At 44.3% G+C, this 27,652-nt stretch overlaps 1 protein-coding gene across 3 annotated transcripts in view; it reads right to left on the bottom strand.

The window, feature by feature from the left end:
• LOC123753784 (NACHT and WD repeat domain-containing protein 2) overlaps window positions 1–27,652 on the bottom strand; it is a 73,472-nt gene that overhangs the window by 13,617 nt on the left and 32,203 nt on the right. For all 3 annotated transcript variants that reach the window (XM_069307875.1, XM_069307872.1, XM_069307884.1), the window contains exons 13-23: window positions 25,290–25,500; window positions 23,420–23,521; window positions 22,797–22,939; window positions 22,289–22,435; window positions 21,054–21,159; window positions 20,494–20,666; window positions 16,847–17,066; window positions 13,240–13,452; window positions 6,337–6,452; window positions 4,873–5,070; window positions 3,174–3,372 (exon numbers count right to left, since the gene is read on the bottom strand). In XM_069307875.1, coding sequence (XP_069163976.1) covers window positions 3,174–3,372; window positions 4,873–5,070; window positions 6,337–6,452; window positions 13,240–13,452; window positions 16,847–17,066; window positions 20,494–20,666; window positions 21,054–21,159; window positions 22,289–22,435; window positions 22,797–22,939; window positions 23,420–23,521; window positions 25,290–25,500 — 1,828 coding nt within the window. The remainder of the gene's footprint in view (window positions 1–3,173; window positions 3,373–4,872; window positions 5,071–6,336; window positions 6,453–13,239; window positions 13,453–16,846; window positions 17,067–20,493; window positions 20,667–21,053; window positions 21,160–22,288; window positions 22,436–22,796; window positions 22,940–23,419; window positions 23,522–25,289; window positions 25,501–27,652) is intronic.

Genomic DNA, 27,652 nt, shown 5'->3' with positions numbered 1-27,652 from the left:
ACCCTTCACCACCTTCCCTACCCTTCACCACCTTCCCTACCCTTCACCACCTTCCCTACCCTTCACCACCTTCCCTACCCTTCACCACCTTCCTCCACCTTCCCTACCCTTCACCACTTTCCCTACCCTTCACCACAACTTTTCAGTGAGACTGGTGAGAGGTAGGGGGGGCTGAGACAGGCGGATGAGGGGGCTGAGACAGGCGGGAGGGGGGGGCAGAGACAGGCAGGTGGAGGGGGCTAAGACAGGCGGGTGAGGGGGATGATACAGGCAGGTGAGGGGACTGAGACAGGAGGGTGGGGGTGGGTCTGCCCCTTTGTCCTCTTTAAACAGAAGGCGGGGGGGGGGGGCGACAATGGGGACCCCATGAAGTAGTTAGAGATGAGAGATGGGTAGCAGAGTGTACAAAACTGCATTATTTCCAGCGACCTTACAACCTGCATAAACCAGAGTGGTGGCTCCCAGCCAGCGGCCACTGGGAGAACTTGAAGAGGTCCATGGCAATTCTATTTTTAATTTCAATTTTTTCGGAATTAGGAAAAATGCATTCTTGAACATAAATCATAATATACAAGCCTTAAAAATATGTATAAACGGATTTGTTTTACAAATGAAAATCAAATCATCTCAAGAGATACAATATATTTGAACGGAATTGTTTTACAATGTAAATCATTTCGCATTTTCATAACATTCAACATGTAAAGAAAATGTTCATTACAATTGTAAATTAATTAATATCAATAAAGCATCTTACACGCGTTCCACCGACGCCATATTTGTGGAATATGGCGTCCCATCCACCTCACACTGTACATATTATATATATATATATATATATATATATATATATATATATATATATATATATATATATATATATATATATATATATATATATATATATATATAACCTTTAAGTTTTGTAACCTTTAAATACACAATAAAGCAAAAAAAAAAAAAAAAGGGGGAAGGGGGTGGTAGGAGAAAAGCACACAGAAACTGTATTGGAGGGGACCTACATTCCCTCCAATGCGTTATGTGTGGTTTTCTCCGAGGCTATGGGTCCCCCTTCTTCCAGCCAGAGGTGGTACTCCCTTCCCTTTTTTATATAAAATATATATATATATATATATATATATATATATATATATATATATATATATATATATATATATATATATATATATATATATATATATATAGACCAATAGGTCTATATGGACCAATAGGCTTTCTACAATCACTTCTATTCAATACCCATTGTTTCATGTTCTGGCTTGTGTTGATGAGATTAATACCTTATTAAATACCACCTCACCCCATCCACCTCACTCAAATGTAGATATAAACAAAATCGGAGATGTTCTATTCTATTCAGTAAGTTCTATTCAGTTGTGTATGTGTTAACTAAAGTCTTTGAAAATGTAATAAGTTTTACGAAACGCGCTCAAGTGTCGCGTCAGACTAGAAATAAAAATGAATTTTGGAGAATTGATTTTTGAATTACCTCCAACAGTGAAAAGAAATGTACGAAAGATTGAGAAAATTCGTGTTAGAATTATTAATCTTACTTTTTCGGTCATATTTAATAATATATGTCTACAGGAAAGACTGCTACCAAAATATACTAATATTTATACTAATACAAAATTATACTAATATATATATATATATATATATATGTGTGTGTGTGTGTGTGTGTGTGTGTGTGTGTGTGTGTGTGTGTGTGTGTGTGTGTGTGTGTGCGGAAAATCACACGTGAAAAATAGAGAATGCTAAACGCGTTTTCGGCTTAATTCGCCTTCATCAGAGCAAAGTAGAAAAAAACGAAAACGCGTTTAGCATTCTCTATTTTTCACGTGTGGTTTTCCGCATACTAAGATCAGTGTTTTTGTGATCGTTGTTGCATATACGTATATGTATATATGTGTGTGTGGAAGCTGGTCAGAATTGCATTTCACATTTGTAAACGCAAATTAATGACACTATGTAAAAAGACACCTCGAACACTGTTTATGTAGGACAGACGTAAATCTGTGCATTTATGTATTTATGTTTTGTGGGTTATAATATTTTAAAAGCACTACAAATACCTTCTGTGGTGGATTGTTCAATACATCACTGAACTATGTTTAACAGATCTCTCACCCTGTCTATGAAGGATAGAAGAAAATGTATATATGCTGGTTAGCAGTGTAAATGTCTGGCCACATCTGTGGTAGAACATAATAATAATAATAATAATAATAATAATAATAATAATAATAATAATAATAATAATAATAATAATAATAAACTTGCCGGATTGACTGGAATATGGCGTCACATCCACCCCACACTGTGGGGGGGGGGGGGAGGTAGGTGGTGTAGCTTGGTGTACTTGTGTAATGTGTGCGTTGGCCAGTGAGCGTTGAGCATGTGTTGATCTTAGCACTTTCTCTCTCTTGCTTACAGGTAAGACCCCTAAATAGTTTGTATATCAGCAGGTTTATTACTAGCAGTAAATTATTCACATTTGCAACAGAGCGGAGAATACATTATATCGTGTATGTGTGTCGATGAAAGCACCGTTGTGTTTTCTTCTCTTTCATAATAATCAAGTTTAGACTGACAATGAAGGCGCGCTATAATTACCAGTTTTGTGTAGAGCACAAGTGTGTTGGGTGAGTGGGGGGGGGAGGGATATTTAGCGATGGGGCTATTCACCACCTCTGTCATCACCTACCGTCCACCTACAACCACTCACCTAGGTCGTGCAAGTGAGACCTGTAAACGTGCAAGTGTTCTTCATTTAGTGCCAAACTTGTGACACTCACTCGGCGGAACTTGCCTGAGAACGTGTAGCGGCGCCAACTGGCTGATTGATGATTTGAAGATTAAGATCGATTGATAAAGATTAAATTACCCAAAAGGTGGCACGGGCATGAATAGCCCGTAAGTGATGGCCCTTTTGAGCCGTTGCCCGTATCAAGAGCTGATACTGGAGATCTGTGGAGGTGCGACTGCGCCCTGCGTGATGGGAGATGTCTCCCATTGGTGAAGATTAACATTGATTGATAAAGATTAAGCCGCCCAAGAGGTGACACGGGCATGAATATCCCGTAAAGATTAAACCACACATGGGCATGAATAAGTGATAAGTGGTAGTCAGGCGTAGACTCGACGCTCACCTGAAAGCCCATCATAAAGGTGCCAATGAGGTGGTTCTGGTCGCCGGTCAGGTGCAGCATGAGGAGCTTATGGTCGTTGGGCGCGACGACTCGCTCCAGCGTCCAGCAGGAGTCGCCACGCCGGAACACACACACGTCCTGGTCGTGTTGGTGCGTGCAGCAGTACAGCCAACGACGACACTTGGTCCAGGTCATCACGCTGGAGGAGGAGGAGGTCAACGACAAGAAGAGTGCAGGTTTAGCCCCGAGGACACTGTTCCTCCCCCAAGCCCACCACCTCTAATATCCCGTGTCTGGAGCAGCTGCACGCCTGCTTATGGCAACCTCTCACACATAAACGTTCAGGATCTACACTTATTCTCGATGGATTTTACGAAATATGAACGGTTATGCCCTAAAATGGTCTGTGTGTTGTGTTATTACTTTTAGAGAGAGCCAAGATAGAAGACAATAACCAAACTTAACTTTTTTACGCTTTGTATAGTACATAAATGTACTAAACATAACTGTAGGTTCTATCATAATAGCTGTAGCTTCTATCATAATAGCTGTAAGTTCTGTCATAATAGCTGAAGGTTCTATCATAATACCTGAAGGTTCTATCATAATACCTGAAAGTTCTATCATAATACCTGAAAGTTCTATCATAATACATGAAGGTTCTATCATAATACATGAAGGTTCTATCATAATACATGAAGGTTCTATCATAATACCTGAAGGTTCTATCATAATACCTGAAGGTTCTATCATAATACCTGAAGGTTCTATCATAATACCTGAAGGTTCTATCATAATACATGAAGGTTCTATCATAATACCTGAAGGTTCTATCATAATACATGAAGGTTCTATCATAATACCTGAAGGTTCTATCATAATACCTGAAGGTTCTATCATAATACATGAAGGTTCTATCATAATACATGAAGGTTCTATCATAATACATGAAGGTTCTATCATAATACATGAAGGTTCTATCATAATACATGAAGTTTCTATCATAATACATGAAGGTTCTATCATAATACCTGAAGGTTCTATCATAATACCTGAAGGTTCTATCATAATACATGAAGGTTCTATCATAATACATGAAGGTTCTATCATAATACATGAAGGTTCTATCATAATACATGAAGGCTCTATCATAATACATGAAGGTTCTATCATAATACCTGAAGGTTCTATCATAATACCTGAAGGTTCTATCATAATACCTGAAGGTTCTATCATAATACCTGAAGGTTCTATCATAATACATGAAGGTTCTATCATAATACATGAAGGTTCTATCATAATACATGAAGGTTCTATCATAATACATGAAGGTTCTATCATAATACATGAAGGTTCTATCATAATACCTGAAGGTTCTATCATAATACATGAAGGTTCTATCATAATACCTGAAGGTTCTATCATAATACCTGAAAGTTCTATCATAATACCTGAAGGTTTTATCATAATACCTGAAGGTTCTATCATAATAGCAGTAAGTTCTATCATAATAGCTGAAGGTTCTATCATAAAAGTTGTAGCTTCTATCATAATATCTGAAGGTTTTATAATAGCTGAAGGTTCTATCATAATAGTTGTAAGATCTGTCATAATAGCTATAGGCTCTATCATAACAGCTGTAGCTTTTATAATATTTTGGGGGAGGATAATGGGGGATAATGACGCCTTCTCACTTCACCTGTGGAACTCTAGGTTTGGGAAGGTGGTGCCGCCATCAACCGTGTGTATGAGGAGGTCCTTGTTATCGAAGTCACCCGACCAGCAGATGAGGCTATAGTCATTTGTGCTCTTGAAGTCCATGAAGAGGATGGGCTTGTCCACAGGGGACGACACTCGTTCCCGTTCCTCCCCGCGAAGCGTGTACAGCACCCACGACCTGCAGGAGGCACAGTGTAAGACGTCCACCATCTGTGCAAGACACACGCGCACCTGCAGACTACACCAGCGACCTAGCACAGGACGGTCATACCGAGTCCTGCAGCCACCACCTACAGGAGACATGTACACTGTGATCTTCACCCACTACCTACAGGAGACACACACACACTGTGATCTTCATCCACCACCTACAGGAGACACACACACTGTGATCTTCATCCACTACCTACAGGAGACACGTGCACTGTGATCTTCGTCCACTACCTACAGGAGACACGTGCACTGTGATCTTCATCCACCACCTACAGGAGAGACGTGCACTGTGATCTTCATCCACTACCTACAGGAGACACGTGCACTGTGATCTTCATCCACCACCTACAGGAGACACGTGCACTGTGATCTTCATCCACCACCTACAGGAGACACGTGCACTGTGATCTTCATCCACCACCTACAGGAGAGACACACACTGTGATCTTCATCCACCACCTACAGGAGACACGTGCACTGTGATCTTCATCCACCACCTACAGGAGAGACACACTGTGATCTTCATCCACTATCTACAGGAGAGACGTGCACTGTGATCTTCATCCACCACCTACAGGAGACACGTGCACTGTGATCTTCATCCACCACCTACAGGAGAGACACACTGTGATCTTCATCCACCACCTACAGGAGACACGTGCACTGTGAAGTTCATCATCCACCTACAGGAGAGACACACACTGTGATCTTCATCCACTATCTACAGGAGAGACGTGCACTGTGATCTTCATCCACCACCTACAGGAGAGACACACACTGTGATCTCATCCACCACCTACAGGAGACATGTGCACTGTGATCTTCATCCACCACCTACAGGAGAGACGTGCACTGTGATCTTCATCCACCACCTACAGGAGACACGTGCACTGTGATCTTCATCCACCACCTACAGGAGACACGTGCACTGTGATCTTCATCCACCACCTACAGGAGAGACGTACACTGTGATCTTCATCCACCACCTACAGGAGACACGTGCACTGTGATCTTCATCCACCACCTACAGGAGACACGTGCACTGTGATCTTCATCCACCACCTACAGGAGAGACGTGCACTGTGATCTTCATCCACCACCTACAGTAGACACGTACAATGATCTTCATCCACCAGCCGTGGAAGACGTGCATACAACACGCACATCTATGACCTGCGAAGCCCAAGAGCTGAAGATGCAGCTGCGCCAGTACAGCGAGCGAAGTACACACCTCTCGCCGTGGATGAGGGCGCAGGAGTCGGAGAGCAGAGTCCCGATCACCTTCTCCCCAGGAATGGGATTCTCCAGCAGGAAGAACTCGCTTGTCAGCATGTTCAACAGCACTGTCTGTAGGAGGGAGAGAGAATGAGGGCTGGCAGGCAAGGAGAGAGAAGGAGGGCTGGCAGCCAGGGAGAGAGAATGAGGGCTGGCAGGCAAGGAGAGAGAAGGAGGGCTGGCAGGCAGGGAGAGAGAATGAGGGCTGGCAGGCAGGGAGAGAGAATGAGGGCTGGCAGCCAGGGAGAGAGAATGAGGGCTGGCAGCCAGGGAGAGAGAATGAGGGCTGGCAGCCAGGGAGAGAGAATGAGGGCTGGCAGCCAGGGAGAGAGAATGAGGGCTGGCAGCCAGGGGGAGAGAATGAGGGCTGGCAGCCAGGGAGAGAATGTGGGCTGGCAGCCAGGGAGAGATAATGAGGGCTGGCAGCCAGGGAGAGAGAATGAGGGCTGGCAACCAGGGAGAGAGAATGAGGGCTGGCAGCCAGGGAGAGAGAATGAGGGCTGGCAGCCAGGGAGAGAGAATGAGGGCTGGCAGCCAGGGAGAGAGAATGAATGAAAGGGAACTGCTCGCAGTTCTTTTTCATTGCCCACGAGACTGCCTTGGGCTTTGTGAGAGAGGGGAGATAGAGGGTAGTAAACCACTAATATTGATTGATACTATGATGTAACTTTAGCTTCATCAAGCTAAGATACCCAGTGGGCAAGCGGAAGAGGGTACAGTTGAAGAACAGCTAGAGAACATTCGCTGTAGTAGAACAACTGCTAGACCCTCATGCTTCCCTGTTTGACTGATCAATGGTGCAGGAGGCAGTTTCTTGCTCCTTTTTTTGTCTTCTTCTTCGTCTTGAATTCTTCATTCTTGATGTTTCAAGCTTGCCGAACAGTATTTTTGCAGCTTCGTCTTCAATATTACTTCTCGTAATGGCACTGTTTTTGCTGTCAATGTTGCTAATTTTGGTTCTTGGTGCACCATTGTAGAAGCAGTAAACTTGAAGCTCTGGTGCAATTGTGACGTCCATTGTCATTGGTTCATACATTTCTAAGTGAGGTAGTCAACCAGCTTCTTCCAGTTGCTGAGTCTGAAGCCAAGCTCTTCAAGAAAAACTTTGTACTTGCGATTAGTTTACACATTAATCCACTTTTATATTATTTTTAAGCTGCATCTCTTACGAACCCATCCCTGCCCTTGTGGGGCTGTGCACAACAGAAAGTTGATTTTACATATTCATACATTAAAATATTGACTGTAACCAATATATATATATATATAACTGAAAACTCACACCCCAGAAGTGACTCGAACCCATACTCCCACAACTGGTATGTACAGGGACGCCTTAATCCGCTTGACCATCACGACCGGACATAAGGAAGTGATAGCCGAGGCTATATGAACCACTTCCCCGCCGGCACTCGGATGGTAATCTTGGGCATAGCATTTTATCAAATCACCTCATTCTTTGGGGCACACGTGAGGAACACAAATGCAAACAAGCCTGAATGGTCCCCAGGACTATATACAACTGAAAACTCACACCCCAGAAGTGACTCGAACCCATACTCCCACAACTGGTATGTACAGGGACGCCTTAATCCGCTTGACCATCACGACCGGACATAAGGAAGTGATAGCCGAGGCTATATGAACCACTTCCCCGCCGGCACTCGGATGGTAATCTTGGGCATAGCATTTTATCAAATCACCTCATTCTTTGGGGCACACGTGAGGAACACAAATGCAAACAAGCCTGAATGGTCCCCAGGACTATATACAACTGAAAACTCACACCCCAGAAGTGACTCGAACCCATACTCCCACAACTGGTATGTACAGGGACGCCTTAATCCGCTTGACCATCACGACCGGACATAAGGAAGTGATAGCCGAGGCTATATGAACCACTTCCCCGCCGGCACTCGGATGGTAATCTTGGGCATAGCATTTTATCAAATCACCTCATTCTTTGGGGCACACGTGAGGAACACAAATGCAAACAAGCCTGAATGGTCCCCAGGACTATATACAACTGAAAACTCACACCCCAGAAGTGACTCGAACCCATACTCCCACAACTGGTATGTACAGGGACGCCTTAATCCGCTTGACCATCACGACCGGACATAAGGAAGTGATAGCCGAGGCTATATGAACCACTTCCCCGCCGGCACTCGGATGGTAATCTTGGGCATAGCATTTTATCAAATCACCTCATTCTTTGGGGCACACGTGAGGAACACAAATGCAAACAAGCCTGAATGGTCCCCAGGACTATATACAACTGAAAACTCACACCCCAGAAGTGACTCGAACCCATACTCCCACAACTGGTATGTACAGGGACGCCTTAATCCGCTTGACCATCACGACCGGACATAAGGAAGTGATAGCCGAGGCTATATGAACCACTTCCCCGCCGGCACTCGGATGGTAATCTTGGGCATAGCATTTTATCAAATCACCTCATTCTTTGGGGCACACGTGAGGAACACAAATGCAAACAAGCCTGAATGGTCCCCAGGACTATATACAACTGAAAACTCACACCCCAGAAGTGACTCGAACCCATACTCCCACAACTGGTATGTACAGGGACGCCTTAATCCGCTTGACCATCACGACCGGACATAAGGAAGTGATAGCCGAGGCTATATGAACCACTTCCCCGCCGGCACTCGGATGGTAATCTTGGGCATAGCATTTTATCAAATCACCTCATTCTTTGGGGCACACGTGAGGAACACAAATGCAAACAAGCCTGAATGGTCCCCAGGACTATATACAACTGAAAACTCACACCCCAGAAGTGACTCGAACCCATACTCCCACAACTGGTATGTACAGGGACGCCTTAATCCGCTTGACCATCACGACCGGACATAAGGAAGTGATAGCCGAGGCTATATGAACCACTTCCCCGCCGGCACTCGGATGGTAATCTTGGGCATAGCATTTTATCAAATCACCTCATTCTTTGGGGCACACGTGAGGAACACAAATGCAAACAAGCCTGAATGGTCCCCAGGACTATATACAACTGAAAACTCACACCCCAGAAGTGACTCGAACCCATACTCCCACAACTGGTATGTACAGGGACGCCTTAATCCGCTTGACCATCACGACCGGACGTGATGGTCACACGTGTTCCTCACGTGTGCCCCAAAGAATGAGGTGATTTGATAAAATGCTATGCCCAAGATTACCATCCGAGTGCCGGCGGGGAAGTGGTTCATATAGCCTCGGCTATCACTTCCTTATGTCCGGTCATGATGGTCAAGCGGATTAAGGCGTCCCTGTACATACCAGTTGTGGGAGTATGGGTTCGAGTCACTTCTGGGGTGTGAGTTTTCAGTTGTATATAGTCCTGGGGACCATTCAGGCTTGTTTGCATTTGTGTTCCTCACGTGTGCCCCAAAGAATGAGGTGATTTGATAAAATGCTATGCCCAAGATTACCATCCGAGTGCCGGCGGGGAAGTGGTTCATATAGCCTCGGCTATCACTTCCTTATGTCCGGTCGTGATGGTCAAGCGGATTAAGGCGTCCCTGTACATACCAGTTGTGGGAGTATGGGTTCGAGTCACTTCTGGGGTGTGAGTTTTCAGTTGTATATAGTCCTGGGGACCATTCAGGCTTGTTTGCATTTGTGTTCCTCACGTGTGCCCCAAAGAATGAGGTGATTTGATAAAATGCTATGCCCAAGATTACCATCCGAGTGCCGGCGGGGAAGTGGTTCATATAGCCTCGGCTATCACTTCCTTATGTCCGGTCGTGATGGTCAAGCGGATTAAGGCGTCCCTGTACATACCAGTTGTGGGAGTATGGGTTCGAGTCACTTCTGGGGTGTGAGTTTTCAGTTGTATATAGTCCTGGGGACCATTCAGGCTTGTTTGCATTTGTGTTCCTCACGTGTGCCCCAAAGAATGAGGTGATTTGATAAAATGCTATGCCCAAGATTACCATCCGAGTGCCGGCGGGGAAGTGGTTCATATAGCCTCGGCTATCACTTCCTTATGTCCGGTCGTGATGGTCAAGCGGATTAAGGCGTCCCTGTACATACCAGTTGTGGGAGTATGGGTTCGAGTCACTTCTGGGGTGTGAGTTTTCAGTTGTATATAGTCCTGGGGACCATTCAGGCTTGTTTGCATTTGTGTTCCTCACGTGTGCCCCAAAGAATGAGGTGATTTGATAAAATGCTATGCCCAAGATTACCATCCGAGTGCCGGCGGGGAAGTGGTTCATATAGCCTCGGCTATCACTTCCTTATGTCCGGTCGTGATGGTCAAGCGGATTAAGGCGTCCCTGTACATACCAGTTGTGGGAGTATGGGTTCGAGTCACTTCTGGGGTGTGAGTTTTCAGTTGTATATAGTCCTGGGGACCATTCAGGCTTGTTTGCATTTGTGTTCCTCACGTGTGCCCCAAAGAATGAGGTGATTTGATAAAATGCTATGCCCAAGATTACCATCCGAGTGCCGGCGGGGAAGTGGTTCATATAGCCTCGGCTATCACTTCCTTATGTCCGGTCGTGATGGTCAAGCGGATTAAGGCGTCCCTGTACATACCAGTTGTGGGAGTATGGGTTCGAGTCACTTCTGGGGTGTGAGTTTTCAGTTGTATATAGTCCTGGGGACCATTCAGGCTTGTTTGCATTTGTGTTCCTCACGTGTGCCCCAAAGAATGAGGTGATTTGATAAAATGCTATGCCCAAGATTACCATCCGAGTGCCGGCGGGGAAGTGGTTCATATAGCCTCGGCTATCACTTCCTTATGTCCGGTCGTGATGGTCAAGCGGATTAAGGCGTCCCTGTACATACCAGTTGTGGGAGTATGGGTTCGAGTCACTTCTGGGGTGTGAGTTTTCAGTTGTATATAGTCCTGGGGACCATTCAGGCTTGTTTGCATATATATATATATATATATATATATATATATATATATATATATATATATAACTGAAAACTCACACCCCAGGTTTATAGCAAAGAATGAGGTGATTTGATAAAATGCTATGCCCAAGATTACCATCCGAGTGCCGGCGGGGAAGTGGTTCATATAGCCTCGGCTATCACTTCCTTATGTCCGGTCGTGATGGTCAAGCGGATTAAGGCGTCCCTGTACATACCAGTTGTGGGAGTATGGGTTCGAGTCACTTCTGGGGTGTGAGTTTTCAGTTGTATATAGTCCTGGGGACCATTCAGGCTTGTTTGCATTTGTGTTCCTCACGTGTGCCCCAAAGAATGAGGTGATTTGATAAAATGCTATGCCCAAGATTACCATCCGAGTGCCGGCGGGGAAGTGGTTCATATAGCCTCGGCTATCACTTCCTTATGTCCGGTCGTGATGGTCAAGCGGATTAAGGCGTCCCTGTACATACCAGTTGTGGGAGTATGGGTTCGAGTCACTTCTGGGGTGTGAGTTTTCAGTTGTATATAGTCCTGGGGACCATTCAGGCTTGTTTGCATTTGTGTTCCTCACGTGTGCCCCAAAGAATGAGGTGATTTGATAAAATGCTATGCCCAAGATTACCATCCGAGTGCCGGCGGGGAAGTGGTTCATATAGCCTCGGCTATCACTTCCTTATGTCCGGTCGTGATGGTCAAGCGGATTAAGGCGTCCCTGTACATACCAGTTGTGGGAGTATGGGTTCGAGTCACTTCTGGGGTGTGAGTTTTCAGTTGTATATAGTCCTGGGGACCATTCAGGCTTGTTTGCATTTGTGTTCCTCACGTGTGCCCCAAAGAATGAGGTGATTTGATAAAATGCTATGCCCAAGATTACCATCCGAGTGCCGGCGGGGAAGTGGTTCATATAGCCTCGGCTATCACTTCCTTATGTCCGGTCGTGATGGTCAAGCGGATTAAGGCGTCCCTGTACATACCAGTTGTGGGAGTATGGGTTCGAGTCACTTCTGGGGTGTGAGTTTTCAGTTGTATATAGTCCTGGGGACCATTCAGGCTTGTTTGCATATATATATATATATATATATATATATATATATATATATATATATATATATATATATATATATATATATATATAGTGTGTGTGTGCGCTACAGCCTACAGTTTAGACCTATTGTCTTGTGTATGACCCTCTGTCCTGCGTGACAGTGAATACCAGCATTATCCTCACTTTAATACGACTTGATTGAAATCCTCAGATTAGACAAAATTGTAATTAAATTTTGTCAACAAAGATGTTAAAAATAATAATGTACTTGCGACAGATGTTAACTTGCTCACTCACTCCATTGTATGTGCATACATTGGACTCATGACAAGTCTCGAGCATGAATTCTTCGTTTATATAGGTTTTAAAATATAATTTTCCGTACATGTTCATATCCACGTTTCGGAACATTATAGAGAATGCTTCTTTGATTTGGTTGTATTTATTGTAGTGTCTAGGGTAGAAGAGCTGGGTTCTTCAGTAGAGTTGTTGGTTTCTAGATTTGTAGAAACATGATATATGGGGCAAGAGATTTATTTATTAACAGTAGCAACCGAGTTCCCACATCCACATTTATGTGGACTGCCAGCAGTAATTACAGGGTTCACTAGAAAGTTATAGAGGCAAAGCTGAGTTTTCTGTACTCTCACAGTAGGAAAGGAATGTTTAAAAAATGTATTATTATCATTATTATTATTATTATTATTATTATTATTATCAATTATCCTAGTGTCGAACTTTCGTATGTAAATGGCATTACAACCTTGATTAGAAAGAGTGAAAGTGCTCTGCCATTTATTACTCATCAATTAACAACAATACAAGACACAATCGACATTATTCCACGACTCCTCCGACACTAGAGTACCTGAGTGCCTACACCAACACGCCTGTACCTCACGCCCTCACCTGGCTGTTGTTGGTGTGTGCGATGGAGTACTTGTTGTCCGGGGAGAGTACCAAGTCCTGCATGATGCCCTCGATGCCTGGCACCACCTCCCTGGTCAGGTCAGAGGTCGACAGGTCCCAGGTGATGAACTTATTGGAGACACTCACGATGTAGCGCAGGTCGTTAGTCAACCGGAACCCGAACACAGCAAACTGGTGACCCTCCAGCGAGTACTGTAGACGAACACGAGATACAGGAAAGTGTTACACAGGTCAACTGAGTATCAATAAGAAGATAACAGCCTCCAGGAAGGTGGGGCTCACCACGGATACAGTAGTCCTGGTGGAGCTCAACACAGATACAGTAGTCCTGGTGGAGCTCAACACGGATACAGTAATCTAGGTGGGGCTCATTCATTTTAGTGATAAGAAAACTAAAATAAGGAAAGGCAGTGGAGGTTGGGCAGATGCTGTATTTCTGAACTGACAAAAAGCCCTTGATACAGTACCTCACATGAGATTACTATACAAACTCGAGAGACAGGCAGGAGTCAGCGGAAAAGTACCAACATGGGTAAAGAATGACCTATTAGACAGGAGTCGGAGAGAGTGACAGTGAGGGGCGAGGGGTCGGACTGGCATAGGGTAACAGGCGGGGTGCCTCAAGAGTCGGTGCTGGGACCCATACTATTCCTCATTTATGTATAGGAACTGTCTATAGGCGTTGAGTCATATGTGGATGTTTGCTGATGGTCCAAAACTAATGAGAAGAGTTATGACAAATGAAGAATGCAATGTCTTTCAAGATGACTTAAACAAGCTTCAGAGATGGTCCCAGAAATGGCTGCTGGAGTTCAATATTAGCACGTGTAACGTGACAGAAATGGGAACAGGTGCCAAGAAACGAAAGGGCTAGTACACAATGAAGGGGAAACTACCTGCCTACAACAACTAGAGGGAAAGACCTGGCAGTAGACATAACACCAAACCTAACTCCAGTAGAAAAGAGGAAATGTTCAATGAATACCAAAAGAACACAAGGAGCATTAATGGAAGTTTGAGATTCAGATGAGTCATATAGATGTTAACAAGCTTTCTTTTAGCGTAAGAGTAGTGGGAAAATGGAATGAGCTAAACGAGCAGGTTGTAGAGGCTAACTCCATTCATAACTTTAACAGTAGATATGATAGGGAAACAGGTCAGGAGTCATTGCGGTAAACTACCTGCGGAAACAACAGGGGGCCTCGTAGCCTGGTGGATAGCGCGCAGGACTCGTAATTCTGTGGCGCGGGTTCGATTCCCGCACGAGGCAGAAACAAATGGGCAAAGTTTCTTTCACCCTAAGTGCCCCTGTTACCTAGCAGTAAATAGGTACCTGGGAGTTAGTCAGCTGTCACGGGCTGCTTCCTGGGGTGTGTGTGTGTGTGGTGTGGGGAAAAAAAAAAAAAAAAAAGTAGTTAGTAAACAGTTGATTGACAGTTGAGAGGCGGGCCGAAAGAGCAAAGCTCAACCCCCGCAAAACACAACTAGTAAACACACACACACACAGCCACTCTCCATGGTGTACAACAAATCACTGGTAACAGGTGAACTGCCAAAAATTTGGAAGATGGCCAATGTAGTTCCAATATACAAGAAGGGTGATAGGCAGGAGGCACTGAACTACAGGCCAGTGTCCCTAACTTGCATTCCATGCAAGATGACAGGTTGTGATGATGATGATTGTGCGAAAAAAGTAAAGAACTTTGTAACAATATCAGCATGGGTTCAGAGATGGAACATCATGCCTAACAGGTTTAATTAAGTTCTATGACTATGCAACAAAAATTAGGCAAGAGAGAGAGGGCTGGGCAGACTGCATATTTCTAGACTGCCTGAAAGCCTTTTACACAGTACCACATAACAGACTAGTGCACAGACTAGAGATGCAGGCAGTAGAGAAAGGGAATGTACTCCACTGGATAAGGGAGCACCTAAGCAACAGGACACAGCGAGTCACTGAGGGGTGAAGTCTCGGAGTGGCGGGGAGTCACCAGTGGAGTCCCACAGGGATATGTCCTTGGACATATACTGTTTCCGATATACGTAAATGATCTCCCAGAAGGGATTGACTCGTTCCTCTCAATGTTTACTGATGATGCAAAAATTATGAGGAGGATCAAGACAGAGGAACATAGTATGACGCTACAAGATGACCTAGACAAACTGAAGAAATGGTCTAACAAATGGCTACTAAAGGAGGAAACTAGGAGGAGGAAATAGGAGGCCAGTCACTGGATACCGAATAGGAGATGAAGTCCTCCACGAAACGGACAGAGAGAAAGATCTAGGAGTTGATATCACGCCAAACCTATCTCCTGAAGCCCACATCAAAAGAATAACATCAGCGGCCTATGCGAGCCTGGCTAACATCAGAACTGCTTTCAGAAACCTGTGTCAGCATGGAGCCCGTAACTAATCAAGCACAAGACGAAGCTGGAAAAAGTTCAGAGGTATGCCACTAGGCATACCTCTGAACTAAGAGGCATGAGTTATGAGGACAGGCTGTGTGAACTGCACCTCACGTCGCTGGAAGACAGAAGAGCTCGGAGAGACATGATCACCACATACAAAATTCTCAGGGGAATTGACAGAGTAGACAAGGATGGATTATTTAACACGGGTGGTACACGCACACGGGGACACAGGTGGAAGCTGATTACCCAAATGAGCCACAGAGACATTAGAAAGAACTTTTTCAGTGTCAGAGTAGTTAGTAAATGGAATGCACTAGGAAGTGATGTGGTGGAGGCTGACTCTATACACAGTTTCAAATCTAGATATGATCGAGCCCAGTAGGCTCAGTACACCAGTTGATTGACGGTTGAGAGGCGGGACCAAAGAGCCTAAGCTAAACCCCCGCAAGCACAACTAGGTGAGTACAACTGAGTACACACACACACACACACACACACACACACACACACACACACACACACACACACACACACACACACACACATTGGAATGCGTGTGCGTGTTCCATTGCCTAAATGGGCCTAGTGGCATTCCATTCTTAAATGGAATGCATTAAGAAGTGATGTGGTGGAGGCTGACTCCATACACAGTTTCAAGTGTAGATATGATAGAGCCCAATAGGCTCAGGAACCTGTACACCTGTTGATTGACGGTTGAGAGCCGGGACCAGAGAGCCAGAGCTCAACCCCCGCCGGCACAATTAGGTGAGTACACAGGGCAAGAGCTACGAGGAGAGGTTAGAGGCATTAAATATGCCAAAACCAGAAGACAAGAAAAAGAGGTGATGTGATCACTACGTACAAAATAGTAACATGAATTGATAAAATCGATAGGGACGATTTCCTGAGACCTGGAACTTTAAGAACAAGAGGTCATAGATTTAAACTAACTAAACAAAGATGCCGAAGAAATATAAGAAAATTAACTTTCGCAAACAGAGTGGTAGACGGTTGGAACAAGTTAGGTGAGAAGGTGGTGGAGGCCAAGACCGTCAGTAGTTTCAAAGCGTTATATGACAAAGAGTGCTGGGAAGACGGGACACCACGAGCGTAGCTCTCATCCTGTAACTACACTTAGGTAATTACACACACACACACACACACACAGTCACCTTGAGGGGTCCCCCAGGAGTGTGGCTACAGTGGTAGGAAGGCAGCAGGCCACAGTGTTCGATGCCCTCTGCGTCACACTGCTCCAGGATGCTCTTGACGTGTGGGTTGGCTTCCATCTCCGGCAGGAGACGACCGACGAGCTGCGGTGCCAGCATGTCTGGGTACTGCGACAGGATGGCACCCCCCAGCCTCAAGGCGTCGGCCACCAACATCAGTTCCCTATAGCAGTGGAGGAGTCAGCTTGGCACGAGGGCACAATGTACAAAGTGTGAGCGGGTGGGGTGAAGCAGGGAGCTGAGGGGCATGAGTGAAGGAGGACTTGCTAGAGGCCAGTTAAATCACCTGTTGTGGACGCCTCTTAACACTAAACTAAAGACTCTCTCAAATTAATTTACTGAAGCTTCAGCTGCATTATATATATTTCTATCTACCTAGAGCAAGGCAACTAAAGCATTTAGCAATGGTTTCGTATAACCGGTCAACCACATAAATGTAAATCTATTCAAATTATTCTATATGATGACTTTGGTATTAAATTTGCAGGTTCTATGGATCTAATGGATCTTATATAGGCATCAGTATATGTACAGAATATATTTATAAAAGAAAATATGCATCCATTAAGCAGAATAAATATTTTTTAAGGTAACTACTGAGGAAAGAAAATTCTGATGAAATTTTATATCATCAAGGAATGAGGTGGTGAGAGGTGCCAGAACCAAGGTATCAGGTGGCGTTAGTCTCAGGAACCAAGGTATCTGGTGGTGAGAGATACCAGAACCAAGAAATCAAGTGCTGAGAGGTTCCACGACCAAGGTATCAGGAGGTGTTAGGTTCCGGAACCCAGGAATGAGGTGGTGGGAGGTATCAGCATCAAGGCCCTTCCAAGTATCAGTAGGTGACAGGTACCCGATGCCAAGCAGCAAAGTTTGTGTGCGTTCTCCCGGACCAAGAAACCATTGAGGCCAGCGGTCTTGGTGCACCCGTAGTGTTGCGCGGGAAGTCGAGCGCGTGCGAGAGACCTGTACAACTGAGAGGTCAGAGTGAAGTAGTAATGACCTGGAACCATTGTTACTGCCACTTGTCAGCTTGTGGCAGTAGTGACTCTCAACAACACACCCTGATTGGTCAGATTAAAGCAGGGGTGACGTAACCTTATTGTGATTGGTCAAATATTAAACCCTCCGTCCCACCCCTTTCCCCTCCAGGTGTGATTAGTTAGTTTGGAGCAATGGTGACCCTGCGCGTCGTCTTACTTGGTGAGCGTTAAGCAATAGTGTGACTTATGAGCTGTATACATAAAGAGAAGAGTGCGTTACTGTGACTGCGAGGGGGGTCAACGGTGGTGTCTGCAACACGCTGACCCTCCTGCATGACCTGGCACCTCCTGGGGTGGGTGAAGGTCACTGAGCTTGTGAGGGCAGGCTAAGAGTCAGTGGGGTACTGGGCACACACACTGCATCAAAGTTACAGGGTAAGGGGTGCCAGGGGTAGTAGAGAGATCCGCCCCCAAGTCGAGGGTGTTCAAGCATGGAAGTTAACATGATGTTGAAGGAAATCAGATTTGTTACCGTGAATGAATGAACAAAGGGAATTGAGATAAGGGATAGACAATTTCCCAGAAAACTGAATGAAAGTCTCCCAATACAGGTTATATATATTTACCAAGAGTGACAAGAATGCTGTTGAGAAGGACAAATGAAGTAAGCAGAGTGTTAGAGGTGCATGGTAGCTGGTCAGGCCAGACATACACAGCCATGGACACTCTTTCAAAGGGTAAGAAGGGAAACAGGGAGATGCATGAAGAAGGAACAGAGGGCAGGGAGATGGATGGAGAAGGAACAGAGGGCAGGGAGATGGCTGGGCAAGGAATAGACACATGGAGAAGGATGGAGAAGAAACTAGGGGCAGTTAGAAGGCTGGGAAGGAACAGAGGCAGAAGAAGGAATAGAGGCAGGGAGTTATACACAAGACAGCTTAAGAAGGCAGGTTTAAGAGCTAAGAGGATGAACACCGAGTGCTTCAAATGGACAACTCAATATGTAGGACTCACTTTAAAATACTTGAAATTTCTGGAATTGGAGAACTGGAAGCCCTTAAACAGGATATCAGACCAAAACAAGTGGTCGAGACAGGTGGCCTAGACAGGTGGCCTAGACAGGTGACCTAGACAGGTGGCCAAAACAGATGGAAGAAATAAATTGTCAAAACAGACCTTCAGGAAAGAGTGAGGACAGGTGTGGTGAGAGGTGGCCAAGAACTAATCAAAACAAAGTGGCCAAGATCAGATGAAGAGAACAGATGGTCATATCATTGATCAACGACTCTTAAGAGGCATCTGGTTGGACAGGTGACCAAAAGAGATGGCCAGAAGAGGTGGCAAAAGTGGTAGTAGCAAAGAGGTGGGGTGAACAGGTGTCCAAAAGAGGTAGGCAAGAGAGGTGGCCAATAGAGGTGGCCAGAAGGAGAGGCATTAAGAGTGTGGCCAGAACACAGCAACTGAGGGGAACAAGGGACCAACTGTGTCAACATACAATACCTTTTCCTACGTTTGGTTTCCTCGCTGTAGGAAATTATTATTTAGAAAATTGTCTCTTTGTTATTTAAGTAATAAATTAATTATATATGTTAGTTTTCCTTTATTTAGTGACTGCGTAAAAATGGTATTTATAGATAGCATTTATAAATTTCTAATTTATTTGAACTCTAAATAAAATATTTGTGATTTACTTAAAATATATATTTTTCACCAAAAAATTATATAAAATAAATTACAAAAGTAAACAAAATATTTATACAATAAATGTTTACAATGCAAAAAAATAAAGAACAGGAACAATTGACTTAATTTCAACGGAAAAGTTTCATACTCATTTAAATAAAAAATAAATTTATGTTAAACTATACACACAAACATACACACGCATTATATCATCATATAATGAATCTCCATATCTAGACTCATTATGGGCAACTCATCATAACTTTATTAAAATTAATAAGAAGAATGTATCCTTTTCCCCCCTCCCCCCCCAGCAGAACTACCTACACTTTCCCCCCTCCGCCCCCAGGCAGAGGGGGGAAACCGTCCCACTTGGGGTGGACGGTAGAGCGACGGTCTCGCTTCATGCAGTTCAGCGTTCAATCGCCGACCGTCCAAGTGGTTGGGCACCATTCATTCCCCCCGTCCCATCCCAAATCCTTATCCTGACCCCTTCCCAGTGCTACATAGTCGTAATGGCTTGGCGCTTTCCCTTGCTAACACCTCCTTCTACAAGCATCCAACTCCCACTATAACTACATGGAACAAACTACCGAACAACTGGGAGCCGGTCGGCCGAGCGGACAGCACGCTGGACTTGTGATCCTGTGGTCCTGGGTTCGATCCCGGGCGCCGGCGAGAAACAATGGGCAGAGTTTCTTTCACCCTATGCCCCTGTTACCTAGCAGTAAATAGGTACCTGGGTGTTAGTCAGCTGTCACGGGCTGCTTCCTGGGGGTGGAGGCCTGGTCGAGGACCGGGCCGCGGGGACACTAAAGCCCCGAAGTCATCTCCAAAGATAACCTCAAGATAACTACAACCCATACACTCCCTATACAGACTACCTCGACCCACAAACGCACAAGAAGCTCTCCCAAGATTTACCTGATCTGGTCCCTGTCATCGATATGGGTGGAGGCGTCCTCGAAGTCGGAGAGGACGGCCTGCAGCGGGCAGGAGCTGAGCTTGGCGTGTAGCCACTGGTAGTTGAAGAGCACATGGGTGTAGAGGTCTTCGAACCGTCGCGCGCGGACCAGGTGGAACGGCAGCTCCCCGAACTGTGTGAAAGTTACCACTCTCGTCTCCAGATCTTGATGGTTGAGTAGGTACAGGGTGCTGGCAGTATTGGCTGGTGGTGGTATTGGGTGCTGGTGGTATTGGGTGCAGGTAGTATTGGGGGTTGGTAGTATTGGGTGCTAGTAGTATTGGGTGCTAGTAGTATTGGGTGCTGGTAGTATTGGGTGCTGGTAGCAATGGGTGCAGATAGTATTGGGTACGGGTAGTAATGAGAACATAACCACACAAGCAGGTAATCTGATAAGTGTGTACAACAGCAGTACACAATACAGAGATTTTAACATGAAAATGATATGCCACATCAACTAACGCAAGTGGCGGTAATGAGAGTATAGGGTAGACGCAGGTGAGGTGACCTGTATACTGACCTTCCTGAGGTTGTACCTGGTGATCTTGCCCTCCTTGTTGTAGAAGACCAGAGGCTGGGGCGGGACCTTCCTGTCCGCCAGACCTTCCTTGCTCTTCAGGTTGAACCTGCACCAACACCACGCCCATTATCAATAGTATCAAGGGTTCCAGGGTTACAGGTTTGCTAATGGTCATGCTACTTAATGGCCCGTTATGTTAATGGTGATTGTTAATGCTTGTTACGGGGTGATGCTATTGCTTGTTCATGGTGTAATAGGGATCTGATGCGTGTTAAGGGTTGCACAATGGCGTCACAATAATGTGATGCACATATGAAGCAATCTTGGGGCCGTGGAATGGACTCGAACTCTCGGCCCTGGCCTCTCCAGAACCGCATACATTACCCCTTGAGCCATGGGGGTCTGGTGGAGTCTAGGGACGCCAGTTCGAGCCCATTTCATGGCCTCAAGATTGTCTCACATGTGCATCACAATATTGTGACGCTATTGAGCAACCATTATCAAGCATCAGATCCCCATTAACAAGAATCAACGACACCATTACAACCATTAACTAGCATTAACATCACCCTTAGTAACCATTAACAATTATGCTGGTTATGGTAATAACTATGGTAGTTAATGGTGGATATGGTAATTGTAGTTAACGGGGGTTAAGGTAATAGTTATGTTAGATAAATGGTGGATATGTTAAGAATTATGATAGTGATAGTGGTTATGGTAATAAATCTGGTAGTTATGGTGGTTATGGAAATAATAGTCAAGTAGTAAGGGTAATAACTATTGTAGTTATGGTAATAGTAGCAATAGTTAATGGTGAATATTGTGATAATATTTAATGAAATTTATGGTAAATCTGCTAATTACTGGAAATGATGGTAATTTGCAATAATTAAACGTAATTTATTAATAGTATAAAAACCCACTCTTGTGTATTTGTGAAATTTATGTCAAGAATTTCACAAATACACAAGTATGTGGGTTTTATCCTATGTTATTATGTCTGCGAGAAGACATTGCCACTACGTATAGTACTAGTAGTATAGAAAGGTTTAACAGGAAACTTTAATCTGTGGGTGCTGGCTAGGAAACATGTAAGGAGAAAGACAGAGGAAACAAAAACAAAACCTCTCTCTCTCTCTCTCTCTCTCTCTCTCTCTCTCTCTCTCTCTCTCTCTCTCTCTCTCTCTCTCTCTCTCTCTCTCTCTCTCTCTCTCTCTCCCGGGTAGACTGACCTATGTCTCTGTATCTCCGTGTACTTGAATGGCTTGGGTATCCCTCCGCCCCACATGCCCAGGAAGTAGTCGGCTATCATGGAGTAGAAGTACATTGCCAGGTTCTGGTTGGTGAAGTAACGCTTCCTAGCTGCCTCGTTGAACTGTCTGAGCACCACAAGAACACCGCCGGGTGAGCGTTGGTGTTACAGGTCACGGTGCGAAGACGGCGCGAGAGTAGGATTATTGAGAAAATATTCACCATTCACGAGTGTTTTTGACACATCGTGAAAGCTATACTAAACAATCCCACACTAAGGCTATGTAAGAAGCAGAAGAAACGTCCCCGGTTACAAGCTCGACTGTCTGAATGATTAACATTAAATGTTCATATTTCCAAAAATATAAACAATATATATAACACTACAAGAAGCACAAAAAACATGTGAAGGCTAAAACCACTTTTAGATTACTCGTGGAGACGGGAGGGGGAAGACAAGGAAGTGGACGAGGAGGAGAAGGAGCTGACCTGTGGTACCAGTTGAGGACGGAGACGCCGTCAGCCTCGCAGTCAGAGAGGTAGTTAGGCAGGTCGTTCCTGATCCTGGTCCAGAGGAGGGGCGGGATGCGCCGCACGGGGGGCATGTGGTACTGGTACACGTCGTCCAGGACCTGATGACACGAGCTGTGTACACTTGGTAGCTAACACATGTCATCACAATACTACTTGCTCAACAGTAGTGGTAATCGTAGACATAAAAGTGGCAGTAGAAGTAGTAATAAAAGTAGTAATACAACAATAGATAGTCGTATCAACTGTGGTGCTGTAGTTGTATTAATAACAGTATTAGTAGAAGTAATAACAGATGCAGCATTGGCAGACGTAGTAATACAGTAACAGTAATTACTGTTGCAGACTTACACTGCATCTTAAATGAATTTCAATATGTAATACACTGAAGCCAAGACATTTTGTTAACACTAAAAATAATGCTAAACATAATATACCACGGGATAATAGAAAAGTAATGATTTTACGACTTATACTTTCATCATATATTCACTACCAGAAGCATAATACGGATACAGCTGCAAACAATTCACAGAGATATTAAAGAGAGGATTAAAGGTGGCGAGTGGCGGACAACGCACCTTATCATCCAGGGAGATGAGGTCCTCCAGCTCAGACTCCGACAGACCGTTCTTGCTGGCCGTAATGTAGGCCAGGGCGTGAGACACCAGCAGACGCCCGTGCTGAGGAGGGGGGTAAGATCTCAGTCTTGACAGAGCGACAGTCTTGTCAGAGCTACAGTCTTGTCAGAGCTACAGTCTTGTCAGAGCGACAGTCTTGTAAGAGCTACAGTCTTGTCAGAGCTACAGTCTTGTCAGAGCTACAGTCTTGTCAGAGCGACAGTCTTGTAAGAGCTACAGTCTTGTCAGAGCTACAGTCTTGTCAGAGCTACAGTCTTGTCAGAGCTACAGTCTTGTCAGAGCTACAGTCTTGTCAGAGCTACAGTCTTGTCAGAGCTACAGTCTTGTCAGAGCTACAGTCTTGTAAGAGCTACAGTCTTGTAAGAGCTACAGTCTTGTAAGAGCTACAGTCTTGTAAGAGCTACAGTCTTGTAAGAGCTACAGTCTTGTAAGAGCTACAGTCTTGTAAGAGCTACAGTCTTGTAAGAGCTACAGTCTTGTAAGAACTACAGTCTTGTAAGAACTACAGTCTTGTAAGAACTACAGTCTTGTAAGAACTACACATTGTAAGTTTTGAGTACAGTGCTGAGACGAGAAGTATGCTAAAAATCTATGAGATTAGTAATGTCATTTCTACATAAGTTATGCAAGCTAAGAAGCTGGTCCTAAGTTTTGAAAACTAGTTGGCATAGTTTCTGAACATTTAAAACCAGACATGATAGGGCGGATCTCATTGAAACTTTTAAAATATTGAACAACTTGGAGGATATTGATCCAGACTTTTTCTTCAAAAGGTCAGATGTAACACAAACAAGGAGCAACGGATTCAAGCTCAACAAGCCACAACATCCTACTGAAAACAGGAGATGCTTTTTCACCGGTAAGGTTATAAATCCATGGAACTTCCTACGCGCCGAAGCCGTAAATGCCAAAATCCTGCTACAATTTATGATGCAAATAGATAAAATCATAAGAATAAATGGAGGAGGGGGGGACCTTTAACAAGCTGCCGGCTTCCTGTCCTTGTCGAGGCCACTAGAGATAGTGGCCCTCAGGTAAATTCAGGAACTATAGCTACAGAAATCGGCAGAATGAAGAGGGAATTTATTTATGTATTTTATTTATTTATTTACAAGAAGGTACACTGGGGGTTAACAGAGAACATAGAAATTAAGTTGAATTACATTCTTGTAAAGCCACTAGCACCGATAGCGTTTCGGGCAAACAGCACATAGTCCAAGTCTAAGTGGACTTTGCAAAAAGCACATGGTCCATGTGTGAGTAGGTACTCACAGTTGAGGGAATAACGTGTGCCTTAGTGCACGTGTTTACATTTCTCTTATTTGAGAACTGTCACAAGCAATATATGTATGCAAAATAAGAGGATCCCGGTAATACAGTCGGGTTCGTTCTCGACGCTCAATTGAGAATTCGGGGTTCGAATCCCGGGAGGAACAGAAATGGTTGGGTACATTTCCTTTCACCTAAAGCAGCTGTTCACCTAGCAGTAAATAGGTACTCAGGAGTTAGTCAGCTTGTTGTGGTGTTGCATCCTGGGCCGGGTCAGTAATTCGACCTTGAGAGGGGTGAAACTCTACAAAAGCCGAACATGTATGAATACACTCTGGCTTCCTGTCCCCCAACACAATGAAGTATTATTATTATTATTATATGAATTATTATTATTATAGAAATAGCAAAGGGGAGATACTAGTCTCCCATAAAATGTCCAACATTTTCTATGATATTACTCTGAAGAAAACGAAAACATATTTGGACTAACTCAATACAAAATTCTAAATATGGCCTACACGTTATCTCCGACACTGACCTTAACTTCAACCTTTGAGAAGAGCATCATAATCGAATCCATGACGTTGGAGGCGAGGTAGGTGTCCTGTGGCTTGCTGTAACTTTTCCAGCGGCAGATCTCGGCGAAGACCAGCTTGACAAATATGGGAAGAGAGCAGCGAGAGATGGCGTTGCTCACCACCCGCCACTGGTAGTTGTTGAGGTCCCGCTTGGCCGTGTTCATCCACTTCCTGCCGTACACCAACACATACTCCATCTTAATTATCTGTATCCATATATCTCCTAATTTCGTGTTGACCAGACCACACACTAGAAGGTGAAGGGATGACGACGTTTCGACTTAAAAATGGTCCAGGACGGACCGAAACGTCGTCGTCCCTTCACCTTCTAGTGTGTGGTCTGGTCAACATTCTTCAGCCACGTTATTGTGACTCATCGCCTGCTCTCTTAATTTCACTCCAAAGTGCACAATGAAGCATCGACACACCACTTTGATTGAAGTGGTCAGAAACATAAATTGGGAAACTTAATTCAGGAACAAGAGCTTAGTACACGGGTTTACATTTCTCTTATTTGAGAACTGTCACAAGGAATGTATATATACAGAGGTGTACGGTGTGAACTCTATTTTCGGTGCATATACTCTGAGTTTACTTTTGTCCTGGACTATGTTCAGGGGTAATGTACTGTACGTGTTGGTTTGTTAGTAAGGTATTGTATTTTATTTATTTATTTATATATACAAGAGTTCTTACATTCTTGTAAAGCCACCAGCACGCATAGCGTTTCGGGCAGGTCCTTAATCCTATTTTTTTCCGGAAATACGACCCGCCAAATAGTTTAACAACCAGGTACCCATTTACTGCTGGGTGAACAGAGGCTACAGTTAAGGATTGGCGCCCGGTCAATCCTTCCCACCCAGGACATGAAACCAGGACAAAGCGCCGGGCGAGAGTCTTACCACTGCGCCACGGGGACTGCTAATGCAGTTGTAGGGGGCCTTAGTAACCCTCCAGAGGTTGATAATTTGGTGTTAGGCTCAAGGCCTAAGTCTATAATACACACTATATCGAGACACAATCTGGGGTCCCGGGTTTGATTCCCGGGCAGGACAGAAGGATAGGCATGTTTCCTTTCACCTAACGACTGACCTGTGTTATCAGCTGCTAACATTGCCACTATACAACATTTAAGTTTCCTTTCATCAGTGGGAATATACCTTGTCAATAAGAGCTTTACATACGTCCTTCTCTACACTCGACATCATTACACACCTAAACTATAGTTGATTGACTGACAGACGGGACCAAAGAGCTCAAACTTCGCAAGCACAATTAGGCGAGTACTGATGCTGACCTCAAACATGTTTCAGCAGGCTTTGTGAGAATGTATCACCTAATCATATAATAATAATAATAATAATAATAATAATAATAATAATAATAATAATAATAATAATAATAATAATAATAATTTATTTACAAGGTGCAATGGGTCTGTGAGATTACATAAGATTGGCATTTTACATTCTTTCAAAGCCACTAACACGCATAGCGTTTCGGGCAGAAACCTTTCCATAATCTTATTGGATTAATTTCAGACATTCCCGAAATGCTTTCCGTACTAGTGGCTTAATTAAACATGCATCTTTATGTAACAAATAAGCAACCACTGTAACATCATCTTCTGTATATTTTGTAAATAGTATACATCAGCAGGGCGACATATTAAGGATGGTAGACCTCTGGCGGAACACCTGAGTTGGGTATCGTGAGTGGCTTATTTGTCTGTTATGAAGTAACTACCATTTGACAAGTTTATTTATTCATTTATTTAGTTATATATATATATACAAGAAGGTACATTGGGATTGTGAGGATACATAGCATAGTAATTACATTCTTGTAAAGCCACTAGTACGCGCAGCGTTTCGGGCAGAAAGTTATTTGAGAGAGAGAGAGAGAGAGAGAGAGAGAGAGAGAGAGAGAGAGAGAGAGAGAGAGAGAGAGAGAGAGAGAGAGAGAGAGAGAGAGAGAGAGAGAGACAGAGAGAGACAGAGAGAGACAGAGAGAGACAGAGAGAGACAGAGAGAGACAGAGAGAGACAGAGACAGACAGAGACAGAGAGCGCGAGCCTGTCTCTGTAGACTAGACTTGGATAATATAGAGATTAGGAGAGTTTAGACCAGCGGACGTTCGCTGGGGATCAAGGTCGTAAGACCCCTAGGCGGTGTTGTGGAATGTAAATACAGTAATTACGTATTGTAAATGCTTGTGAATATACAGATTCCGTAGTGTGTTTTACATTCCCTCTCTGTGTCTCACACAAATACGGTAGCCTCACTTAGACAAACTGATTAATGATATATATACCAGGCATATA

Source organism: Procambarus clarkii, chromosome 6 (assembly GCF_040958095.1).
Source record: "Procambarus clarkii isolate CNS0578487 chromosome 6, FALCON_Pclarkii_2.0, whole genome shotgun sequence".
Classification (NCBI taxonomy): domain Eukaryota; kingdom Metazoa; phylum Arthropoda; class Malacostraca; order Decapoda; family Cambaridae; genus Procambarus; species Procambarus clarkii.
This window is presented reverse-complemented; position numbering and strand designations above follow the sequence as displayed.